Raw genomic sequence first — 13,019 nt, forward strand, 5'->3', positions numbered from 1 at the left:
CCAGGCGACTCAATCTCTCCTCATAGGTTAACCCCTTCATCTCTGAAATCAACCTTGTGAACCTCTTCTGCACTGTCTCCAAAGCTAGTATATCCTTCCCCAAGTATGGAGATCAGAACTGCACACAGTACTCCAGGTGCGGCCTCACCAGTACCCTATATAGTTGCAGCATGATCTCCCTGCTCTTGAATTCAATCCCTCTAGTAATGAAGGCCAACATTCCGTTAGCCTTCTTAATAACCTGTTGTACCTGCAAGCCAACTCTTTGCGATTCATGAACAAGCACTCCCAAGTCCCTCTGCACAACAGCATGCTGCAATCTTTAAATAATAATCTGCTCTTCTATTATTCCTTCCAAAGTGGATGATCTTGCATTTACTGTTTGCCATTTCTCTGCCCCCCCGCCCCCATTACTACCTCACCAGCATCATTTTCCAGTGATCCAATATCAACTCTCACCTCCCTTTTACTTTTTATACAACTGAAAAAGCTTTTGGTATCCTGCTTTATATTATTGGCTAGTCTGCCCTCATATTACATCTTTTCCCTCATTATAGCTTTTTTAGTTGCCTTTTGTTGGATTTTAAAAACTTCCCAATCATCCAACTTCCCATTCACTTCTATTACCTTGTATGCTCTTTCCTTGGCTTTTATACAGTCCTTAACTTTCCTTGTCAGCCATGGTTGCTTACCTCTGCCATTTGAGAACAACTTCTTCTGTGGGTTATAACCATCCTGTGCCTTGTGAACTATTCCCAGAAACTTCAGCCATCTCTGCTCTGCCGTCATCCCTGCCAGTATCCTCCTCCAATCCACCTGGGCAAGCTCCTCTCTCATGCCTCTGTAATTCCCTTTATTCCATTGCGATACTGATACATGTGACTTATGCTTCTCCTTCTGAAATTGTATATTATCATCACTGCCTCCTGTGGGTTCCTTTACATTAAGCTCCCTAATAAGATCTGGGTTATCACACAACACTCAATCTAAGATAGCCTTTCCCCGAGTAGGCTGAAGCACAGGCTGTTCTAGCATTCAATAAATTCCCTCTCTTGCATTCTGACACCAACCTGATTTTCCCAATCTGCTTGTATATTGAAGTCCCCCATCATTACATTTATTACATGTCGTTTCCAGCTCCCTTTGCAATCTCAACCCCACACCTTGGCTATTATTTGGAGGCCTATATATGATTCCCAAAATGTTTCTTTACCCTTGTAATTTCTTAACTCCGCTCGCAGAGATTCAACATTCTCTGACCCTGTGTCACCTCTTTCTAAAGATGTAATTCCATCTCTTACCAACTGACCTACACCACCACCTTTGCCTTTCTGCCTGTCATTTCGATACAAAGTATAGCCTTTGATGTTAAGCTCCCAACTACAGTCTTCTTTCAGCCACAGCTCAGTGATGCCCACAATGTCGTACCGACCACCTTTAATTGCGCCACAAGTTCGTCCACCTTATTCCAAATGCTACACGCATTTAACTACAGCACCTTCAGTCCTGTCTTCTTCACAGATTTGAATTTTGTATCTGGTACAATTTAACTCTTTGCACTGTTTACATTTGCATCCAGACATTGGCTTGTCCTTCCTTAAATTCTTGTTACACCCACCGTCTGCTTGTAAACCTGCTGGATCATACTGGTTCCTATCCCTCGTCCCAATCCACACTTGCCAGATCCTTTCTGATTCCTTCAAAGTTTAGAATCTCAATCTGCCTATCTTTTTCCTTATTTACTTTGAAACTAATGGCATTGTGGTCACTACACAAGCTTCTATTACCTGCCTTGTCTCGTTCCCTAATAGGAGACCTAGTATCGCACATGGTCATATCTTGCTTATTCCTCAGTTCCACCCATAACGCCTCACTAGTTGTGTTGTCCTGACGGAGCACTGCCACGACATCTTCCCTGACCAGTAACGCAACTTGTCCCACTTCAATGCCTCACACTCTATCACTTTAAAATCCCTACAACAGTCCTGTCCCTCCTGCAATCAAGTCTCAATGCTACAATATCATAATTCATAGTCATAGTCATACTTTATTGATCTCGGGGGAAATTGGTTTTCGTTACAGTTGCTCCATAAATAATAAATAGTAATAGAACCATAAATAGTTAAATAGTAATATGTAAATTATGCCAGTAAATTATGAAATTAGTCCAGGACCAGCCTATCGGCTCAGGATGTCTGACCCTCCAAGGGAGGAGTTGTAAAGTTTGATGGCCACAGGCAGGAATGACTTCCTATGACGCTCTGTGTTGCATCTCGGTGGAATGAGTCTCTGGCTGAATGTACTCCTGTGCCCAACCAGTACATTATGTAGTGGATGGGAGACATTGACCAAGATGGCATGCAACTTAGACAGCATCCTCTTTTCAGACACCGCCGTGAGACAGTCCAGTTCCATTCCCACAACATCACTGGCCTTACGAATGAGTTTGTTGATTCTGTTGGTGTCTGCCACCTTCAGCCTGCTGCCCCAGCACACAGCAGCAAACATGATAGCACTGGCCACCACAGACTCATAGAATATCCTCAGCATCATCCGGCAGATGTTAAACATAGAAACATAGAAAATAGGTGCAGGAGTAGGCCATTTGGCCCTTCGAGCCTGCATCACCATTTATTATGATCATGGCTGATCATCCAACTCAGAACCCCGCCCCAGCCTTCCCTCCATACCCCCTGACCCCCGTAGCCACAAGGGCCATATCTAACTCCCTCTTAAATATAGCCAATGAACTGGCCTCAACTGTTTCCTGTGGCAGAGAATTCCACAGATTCACCACTCTGTGTAAAGAAGTTTTTCCTAATCTCGGTCCTAAAAGGCTTCCCCTCTATCCTCAAACTGTGACCCCTCGTTCTGGACTTCCCCAACATCGGGAACAATCTTCCTGCATCTAGCCTGTCCAATCCCTTTAGGATCTTATACGTTTCAATCAGATCCCCCCTCAATCTTCTAAATTCCAACGAGTACAAGCCCAGTTTATCCAGTCTTTCTTCATATGAAAGTCCTGCCATCCCAGGAATCAATCTGGTGAACCTTCTCTGTACTCCCTCTATGGCAAGGATGTCTTTCCTCAGATTAGGGGACCAAAACTGCACACAATACTCCAGGTGTGGTCTCACCAAGGCCTTGTACAACTGCAGTAGTACCTCCCTGCTCCTGTACTCGAATCCTCTCGCTATAAATGCCAGCATACCATTCGCCTTTTTCACCGCCTGCTGTACCTGCATGCCCACTTTCAATGACTGGTGTATAATGACACCCAGGTCTCGTTGCACCTCCCCTTTAACTAATCGGCCACCATTCAGATAATAATCTGTTTTCCTATTTTTGCCACCAAAGTGGATAACTTCACATTTATCCACATTAAATTGCATCTGCCATGAATTTGCCCACTCACCCAACCTATCCAAGTCACCCTGCATCCTCTTAGCATCCTCCTCACAGCTAACACTGCCACCCAGCTTCGTGTCATCCGCAAACTTGGAGATGCTGCATTTAATTCCCTCATCCAAGTCATTAATATATATTGTAAACAACTGGGATCCCAGCACTGAGCCTTGCGGTACCCCACTAGTCACCGCCTGCCATTCTGAAAAGGTCCCGTTTATTCCCACTCTTGGCTTCCTGTCTGCTAACCAACTCTCCACCCACACCAATACCTTACCCCCAATACCGTGTGCTTTAAGTTTGCACACTAATCTCCTGTGTGGGACCTTGTCAAAAGCCTTCTGAAAATCCAAATATACCACATCTACTGGTTCTCCCCTATCCACTCTACTAGTTACATCCTCAAAAAATTCTATGAGATTCGTCAGACATGATTTTCCTTTCACAAATCCATGCTGACTTTGTCCGATCATTTCACCTCTTTCCAAATGTGCTGTTATCACATCCTTGATAACTGACTCCAGCAGTTTCCCCACCACCGACGTTAGGCTAACCGGTCTATAATTCCCCGGTTTCTCTCTCCCTCCTTTTTTAAAAAGTGGAGTTACATTCGCCACCCTCCAATCCTCAGGAACTAGTCCAGAATCTAACGAGTTTTGAAAAATTATCACTAATGCATCCACTATTTCTTGGGCTACTTCCTTAAGCACCCTGGGATGCAGACCATCTGGCCCTGGGGATTTAACTGCCTTCAATCCCTTCAATTTACCTAACACCACTTCCCTACTAACATGTATTTCGTTCAGTTCCTCCATCTCACTGGACCCTCTGCCCCCTACTATTTCTGGAAGATTATTTATGTCCTCCTTAGTGAAGACAGAACCAAAGTAATTATTCAGTTGGTCTGCCATGTCCTTGCTCCCCATAATCAATTCACCTGTTTCTGTCTGCAGGGGACCTACATTTGTTTTTATCAGTCTTTTCCTTTTTACATATCTATAAAAGCTTTTACAGTCCGTTTTTATGTTGCCTGCCAGTTTTCTCTCATAATCTTTTTTCCCCTTCCTAATTAAGCCCTTTGTCCTCCTCTGCTGAACTCTGAATTTCTCCCAGTCCTCAGGTGAGCCACTTTCTCTGGCTAATTTGTATGCTTCTTCTTTGGAATTGATACTATCCCTAATTTCTCTTGTCAGCCACAGGTGCACTACCTTCCTTGATTTATTCTTTTGCCAAACTGGGATGAACATTTGTTGCAGTTCATCCATGCAACCTTTAAATGCTTGCCATTGCATATCCACCGTCAATCCTTTAAGTGTCATTTGCCAGTCTATCTTAGCTAATTCACGTCTCATACCTTCAAAGTTACCCCTCTTTAAGTTCAGAACCTTTGTTTCTGAATTAACTATGTCACTCTCCATCTTAATGAAGAATTCCACCATATTATGGTCACTCTTACCCAAGGGACCTCTCACGACAAGTTTGCTAATTAACCCTTCCTCATTGCTCAAAACCCAGTCCAGAATAGCCTGCTCTCTAGTCGGTTCCTCGACATGTTGGTTCAAAAAACCATCCCGCATACATTCCAAGAAATCCTCTTCCTCAGCACCTTTACCAATTTGGTTCACCCAATCTACATGTAGATTGAAGTCACCCATTATAACTGCTGTTCCACATTTCTAATTTCCTGTTTAATACCATCTCCGACCTCACTACTACTGTTAGGTGGCCTGTACACAACTCCCACCAGCGTCTTCTTCCCCTTAGTGTTACGCAGCTCTACCCATATCGATTCCACATCTTCCCCGCTCATGTCCTTCCTTTCTATTGCGTTAATCTCTTCTTTGACCAGCAACGCCACCCCACCTCCCCTTCCTTCATGTCTATCCCTCCTGAATATTGAATATCCCTGAACGTTGAGCTCCCATCCCTGGTCACCCTGGAGCCATGTCTCTGTGATCCCAACTATATCATAATCATTAATAACAATCTGCACTTTCAATTCATCCACCTTATTACGAATGCTCCTTGCATTGACACACAAAGCCTTCAGGCGCTCTTTTACAACTCTCTTAGCCCTTATACAATTATGCTGAAAAGTGGCCCTTTTTAATGCTTGCCCTGGATTTGTCAGCCTGCCACTTTTACTTTTCTCCACAGTACTTTTTGTTTCTACCCTCACTTTACACCCCTCTGCCTCTCTGCACTGGTTCCCATCCCCCTGTAGTGAACTAACCTCCTCACGCCTAGCCTCTTTAATTTGATTTAAAGGACCTCAGTCTCAGGAAATAGGCACGGCTCTGACCCTTCTTGTAGACAGCCTCAGTATTCTTTGACCATTCCAGTTTATTGTCAATTCGTATCCCCAGGTATTTGTAATCCTCCACCATGTCCACACTGACCCCCTGGATGGAAACAGGGGTCACTGGTGCCTTAGCTCTCCTCAGGTCTACCACCAGCTCGTTAGTCTTTTTCACATTAAGCTGCAGATAATTCTGCTCACACCATGTGACAAAGTTTCCTACTGTAGCCGTAGGTGTTGATCCATGCCTTGAGATCATCTGCCTTTCCTATGATACTTCTTGCATTGAAGTATATGCAGCTCAGGACACTAGTCACACCATGTTCAATCTTTTGATTCCTGACTTTGTCTGAGGTCTTACCAACATCTGTCTCCATAACTGCTCCACTAGCTGTTCTGGCACTCTGGTTCCCATCTCCCTGCAACTCTAGTTTAAACCCCACCATGCAGCACCAGCAAACCTCTCCACTGGTGTATTAAGCCTGTTCCAGTTCAGACATAAACCATCCCTTCCGTACTGGTCTCACCTTCCCTGGAAGAGAGCCCAATGATCCAAAAAATCTTATGCCCTCCCTCATATACCAACTCCTTAGTCACATATTAAAATGTATAATCTTTCTATTTGTGGTCTCACTAGTACATGGCACGGGTAGCAAACCCCTGTCCTTTAACTTAGCACTAAACTCCCTGAACTCACTTTGCAGGACCTCATCACCCTTCCTGCTAATGTCGCTGGTAACAATGTGGACCATGACCTCTGCTTGCACACTCTCCCACTTCAGAATGCTGTTGGCTCGATCTCAGATGTTGCTTACCCTTGCACCTGGGAGGCAATAAACCACCTGGGAATCTTGTTCTCGTCCACAGGATCTCCTGTCTGTTCCCCTAACTGATGAATCCCCTATCACTACAGCTCACCAAAGTGATATACCTGTTGTTGAGGGGGATGGACACAGGGGTACTCTGCACTGGCTGCCTATCCCCTTTCCCCTTCCTGACTGTCACCCAGTTTCCTGTGTCCTGTACCTTGGGTAGAACCACCTCTCTATATGTCCTATCTATCATCCATGCATGGAGGTCAGTGACCAGTGGTGTGCCTCAGGGATCTGTTCTGGAACCCCTTCTCTTTGTGATTTTTATAAATGGCCTGGATGAGGAAGTGGAGGGATGGGTTAGTACATTTGCTGATGACACAAAGGTTGGAGGTGTTGTGGATAGTGTGGAGGGCTGTCGGAGGTTACAGTGGTCATTGATAGGATGCAAAACTGGGCTGAGAAGTGGCAGATGGAGTTCAACCCATATATGGTTCATTTTGGTAGGTCAAATATGATGGCAGAATATAGTATTAATGGTAAGACTCTTAGCAGTGTGGAGGATCAGAGGTATCTTGGGGTCTGAGTCCATAGGACACTCAAAGCTGCTACACAGGTTGACTGTGTGGTTGAGAAGGTGTACGGTGCATTGGCCTTGATCAACCATGGGACTGAGTTTAAGAGCCAAGAGGTAATGCTACAGCTATATTGAACCTTGGTCAGACCCCACTTGGAGTACTGTGCTCAGTTCTGGCCACCTCACTACAGGAAGGATGTGGAAACTATAGGGAGGGTGCAGAGGAGATTTACAAGGATGTTGCCTGGATTGGGGAGCATGCCTTATGAGAATAGGTTGAGTGAACTCGGCCTTTTCTCCTTGGAGTGATGGAGGATGAGAGGTGACCTGATAGAGGTGTATAAGATATGAGAGGAATTGATCGTGTGGATATTCACAGGCTTTTTCCCGTGGTTGAAAAGGCTAGCATGAGAGGGCATAGTTTTAAGATGCTTGGAAGTAGGTACAGAGGAGATGTCAGGAGTAAGTTTTTTACGCAGAGAGTGGTGAGTGCGTGGAATGGGCTGCCGACGACGGTGGTGGAGGCGAATATGATATGGTCTTTTCAGAGACTCCTGGATGGGTACATGGAGCTTAGAAAAATAGTGGGCTATGGGGAACCCAAGGTAAGTTCTAAAGTAAGAACATGTTCAGCACAGCGCTGTGAACCGAAGGGCCTGTATTGTGCTGCAGATTTTCTATCTTTCTATCCTTTCAGCCTCCCGAATGATCCAGAGTTCACCGTGGATTGTTGGAAGCTGCAGCTGGATGCACTCCTTGCAGTTGTAGTCGTTAGGGACAGTGGATCTGCTGCAAAAGGAGAGACGAGGGGTGAAGGGGAGGGTGGGGAATACAGGCGGGGGTCCATGACCCACACTGACAAAGTGTTCCACAGGTACAGATGGAGCCGCCTCCAGTTATCAACTGAAACAGCTGGAGGAGCAGAACAGTCGGCTGAAAGAAGCTCTGGTCAGGTCAGTGTCCCAAAAAGCAAACACTCACAATCGCACTTCCCTCCACCCTTTCCTGGGCTCCCCACCCCCCAACCACCCTTTCTTGGGCTTTTCCCCACCTGAAACTCTTCCCCACTCTCTCTGCCCCTCTGCCCCCCCCCCCCCCACCCCAGCCCTCTCACCCTCTGACTCTGACTCTGTGTGCCGGGTAGGATGCGGGACCTGTCAGCTTCGGAGAAGCAGGAACACAGCAAGCTGCAGAAGGCGATGGAGCGCAAAGCGTCGGAGCTGGAGAGCCTGAGGGTGCAGCGGGACAGACTGGAGGAGGAGCTGCGACAGGCTGAGAGCACCATCGACGAGCTGAAGGAGCAGGTGTGTCCGGGCTGGGCTGGGGCTGCTGTCCACGTGCCGCACAGCCTTTCACAGGGCGGTGTGGGGCTGGGCATTGGTTGAGGGACTGCAGTGGAGTGGAGTGTCTGGGGGAGTGGGATTGAGACTGAGAGTGAGGAGTACTGTGCTGACCTGACACTCTGTGCCAGGTGGATGCCGCGCTGGGGGCCGAGGAGATGGTGGAGACCCTGACCGACAGGAACCTGGACCTCGAGGAGAAAGTGCGGGAACTGAGAGAGACAGTCAGCGACTTGGTGAGTTCAAACGCCTGTTCCCGGGTCACCACAGGGTCAGGGGTCATGTTTGACAGTGAAGGCAGTCATCAAGAATCAGAGATATCTGAACCTGAGGGACAACTTTTACACCCAGGAAGGGGTCGGGGTCAGTGTATTGAATGAGTTGTGGTCGGGGTCAGGGCTGTGACCCAGTGGTCGGGGTCAGTGTATTGAATGAGTTGTGGTCGGGGTCAGGGCTGTGACCCAGGAAGGGGTCGGGGTCAGTGTATCGAATGAGTTGTGGTCGGGGTCAGGGCTGTGACCCAGTGGGAGGGGTCAGTGTATTGAATGAGTTGTGGTTGGGGTCAGGGCTGTGACCCAGGAAGGGGTCGGGGTCAGTGTATTGAATGAGTTGTGGTCGGGGTCAGGGCTGTGACCCAGGAAGGGGTCGGGGTCAGTGTATTGAATGAGTTGTGGTCGGGGTCAGGGCTGTGACCCAGTGGTCGGGGTCAGTGTATTGAATGAGTTGTGGTCGGGGTCAGGGCTGTGACCCAGTGGGACAGGGTTCGAGGTTGTGTCAGGACATCAGTGGAAGGAGGGGCGCGGGATAGTCGATGCTGAATCGGGAACAACATCGGGGTCGGGCCGTGCTCCAGTATGAATCTGCCGTCCCCTACATGCCCGGGGAGGAATTCTGACATGGCTGTGGTTACGGTACAGGGATAGGGGTTGGGGATTATTAGGAATGCCGGTCAAGTGCCAGTGCTGTGACCCAGTTGCTGCCATCCCACCCACTCCACCTCCCCTTTGTAGGAGGCCATTAACGAAATGAATGACGAGCTGCAAGAAAATGCGCGTGAGACGGAACTGGAGCTGCGTGAGCAGCTGGACATGGGGGCTGCGCGTGTGCGTGAGGCGCAGAGACGTGCAGAGGCTGCACAGGAGACAGTGGCTGACTACCAACAGACCATCCACAAGTACCGCCAGCTCACCTCACACCTGCAGGTAAAGTCCTCAAACACACTCTCTACACCCCGGCACGTTCCCTTCTCCCCACACTCTCTACACCCCGGCACGTTCCCCTCTCCCCACACTCTACACCCCGGCACGTTCCCCTCTCCCCACACTCTCTACACCCCGGCACGTTTCCCTCTCCCCACACTCTCTACACCCCGGCACGTTCCCTTCTCCCCACACTCTCTACACCCCGGCACGTTCCCTTCTCCCCACACTCTACACCCCGGCACGTTCCCCTCTCCCCACACTCTCTACACCCCGGCACGTTCCCCTCTCCCCACACTCTACACCCCGGCACGTTCCCCTCTCCCCACACTCTCTACACCCCGGCACGTTTCCCTCTCCCCACACTCTCTACACCCCGGCACGTTCCCTTCTCCCCACACTCTACACCCCGGCACGTTCCCCTCTCCCCACACTCTCTACACCCCGGCACGTTCCCCTCTCCCCACACTCTACACCCCGGCACGTTCCCCTCTCCCCACACTCTCTACACCCCGGCACGTTTCCCTCTCCCCACACTCTCTACACCCCGGCACGTTCCCTTCTCCCCACACTCTACACCCCGGCACGTTCCCCTCTCCCCACACTCTCTACACCCCGGCACGTTTCCCTCTCCCCACACACTCTACACCCCGGCATGTTCTCCTCTCCCCACACTCTACACCCTGGCACGTTCCCTTCTCCCCACACACTCTACACCCCAGCACGTTCCCCTCTCCCCACACACTACACCCCGGCATGTTCCCTTCTCCCCACACTCTCTACACCCCAGCACGTTCCCCTCTCCCCACACTCTACACCCCGGCACATTCCCCTCTCCCCACACTCTCTACACCCCGGCACGTTCCCCTCTCCCCACACTCTACACCCCGGCACGTTCCCCTCTCCCCACACTCTACACGCAGCACGTTCCCCTCTCCCCACACTCTCTACACCCCGGCACGTTCCCCTCTCCCCACACTCTCTACACCCCGGCACGTTTCCCTCTCCCCACACTCTCTACACCCCGGCACGTTCCCTTCTCCCCACACTCTACACCCCGGCACGTTCCCCTCTCCCCACACTCTCTACACCCCGGCACGTTTCCCTCTCCCCACACACTCTACACCCCGGCATGTTCTCCTCTCCCCACACTCTACACCCTGGCACGTTCCCTTCTCCCCACACACTCTACACCCCAGCACGTTCCCCTCTCCCCACACACTACACCCCGGCACGTTCCCTTCTCCCCACACTCTCTACACCCCAGCACGTTCCCCTCTCCCCACACTCTACACCCCGGCACATTCCCCTCTCCCCACACTCTACACCCCGGCACGTTCCCCTCTCCCCACACTCTACACCCCGGCACGTTCCCCTCTCCCCACACTCTACACGCAGCACGTTCCCCTCTCCCCACACTCTCTACACCCCGGCACGTTCCCTTCTCCCCACACTCTACACCCCGGCACGTTCCCCTCTCCCCACACTCTCTACACCCCGGCACGTTCCCCTCTCCCCACACTCTACACCCCGGCACGTTCCCCTCTCCCCACACTCTCTACACCCCGGCACGTTTCCCTCTCCCCACACTCTCTACACCCCGGCACGTTTCCCTCTCCCCACACTCTCTACACCCCGGCACGTTCCCTTCTCCCCACACTCTACACCCCGGCACGTTTCCCTCTCCCCACACTCTCTACACCCCGGCACGTTCCCCTCTCCCCACACTCTACACCCCGGCACGTTCCCCTCTCCCCACACTCTCTACACCCCGGCACGTTTCCCTCTCCCCACACTCTCTACACCCCGGCACGTTCCCTTCTCCCCACACTCTACACCCCGGCACGTTCCCCTCTCCCCACACTCTCTACACCCCGGCACGTTTCCCTCTCCCCACACACTCTACACCCCGGCATGTTCTCCTCTCCCCACACTCTACACCCTGGCACGTTCCCTTCTCCCCACACACTCTACACCCCAGCACGTTCCCCTCTCCCCACACACTACACCCCGGCATGTTCCCTTCTCCCCACACTCTCTACACCCCAGCACGTTCCCCTCTCCCCACACTCTACGCCCCGGCACATTCCCCTCTCCCCACACTCTCTACACCCCGGCACGTTCCCCTCTCCCCACACTCTACACCCCGGCACGTTCCCCTCTCCCCACACTCTACACGCAGCACGTTCCCCTCTCCCCACACTCTCTACACCCCGGCACGTTCCCCTCTCCCCACACTCTCTACACCCCGGCACGTTTCCCTCTCCCCACACTCTCTACACCCCGGCACGTTCCCTTCTCCCCACACTCTACACCCCGGCACGTTCCCCTCTCCCCACACTCTCTACACCCCGGCACGTTTCCCTCTCCCCACACACTCTACACCCCGGCATGTTCTCCTCTCCCCACACTCTACACCCTGGCACGTTCCCTTCTCCCCACACACTCTACACCCCAGCACGTTCCCCTCTCCCCACACACTACACCCCGGCACGTTCCCTTCTCCCCACACTCTCTACACCCCAGCACGTTCCCCTCTCCCCACACTCTACACCCCGGCACATTCCCCTCTCCCCACACTCTACACCCCGGCACGTTCCCCTCTCCCCACACTCTACACCCCGGCACGTTCCCCTCTCCCCACACTCTACACGCAGCACGTTCCCCTCTCCCCACACTCTCTACACCCCGGCACGTTCCCTTCTCCCCACACTCTACACCCCGGCACGTTCCCCTCTCCCCACACTCTCTACACCCCGGCACGTTTCCCTCTCCCCACACACTCTACACCCCGGCATGTTCTCCTCTCCCCACACTCTACACCCTGGCACGTTCCCTTCTCCCCACACACTCTACACCCCAGCACGTTCCCCTCTCCCCACACACTACACCCCGGCACGTTCCCTTCTCCCCACACTCTACACCCCGGCACGTTCCCCTCTCCCCACACTCTCTACACCCCGGCACGTTTCCCTCTCCCCACACACTCTACACCCCGGCATGTTCTCCTCTCCCCACACTCTACACCCTGGCACGTTCCCTTCTCCCCACACACTCTACACCCCAGCACGTTCCCCTCTCCCCACACACTACACCCCGGCACGTTCCCTTCTCCCCACACTCTCTACACCCCAGCACGTTCCCCTCTCCCCACACTCTACACCCCGGCACATTCCCCTCTCCCCACACTCTACACCCCGGCACGTTCCCCTCTCCCCACACTCTACACCCCGGCACGTTCCCCTCTCCCCACACTCTACACGCAGCACGTTCCCCTCTCCCCACACTCTACACCCCGGCACGTTCCCCTCTCTCCACACTCTACACCCCGGCACGTTCCCCTCTCCCCACACTCTCTACACCCCGGCACGTCCCCCTCTCCCCACA

The 13,019-nt window shown here is 51.7% G+C and overlaps 1 protein-coding gene across 3 annotated transcripts in view; it reads left to right on the forward strand.

The window, feature by feature from the left end:
• LOC140196914 (dynactin subunit 1-like) overlaps positions 1 to 13,019 on the forward strand; it is a 379,455-nt gene that overhangs the window by 272,269 nt on the left and 94,167 nt on the right. For all 3 annotated transcript variants that reach the window (XM_072256848.1, XM_072256849.1, XM_072256847.1), the window contains 4 exons: positions 7,968 to 8,046; positions 8,238 to 8,397; positions 8,565 to 8,669; positions 9,444 to 9,635. In XM_072256848.1, the coding sequence (XP_072112949.1) occupies positions 7,968 to 8,046; positions 8,238 to 8,397; positions 8,565 to 8,669; positions 9,444 to 9,635 (536 nt within the window). The remainder of the gene's footprint in view (positions 1 to 7,967; positions 8,047 to 8,237; positions 8,398 to 8,564; positions 8,670 to 9,443; positions 9,636 to 13,019) is intronic.

The sequence above is a fragment of the Mobula birostris genome, chromosome 4 (assembly GCF_030028105.1).
Source record: "Mobula birostris isolate sMobBir1 chromosome 4, sMobBir1.hap1, whole genome shotgun sequence".
Lineage (NCBI taxonomy): Eukaryota > Metazoa > Chordata > Chondrichthyes > Myliobatiformes > Myliobatidae > Mobula > Mobula birostris.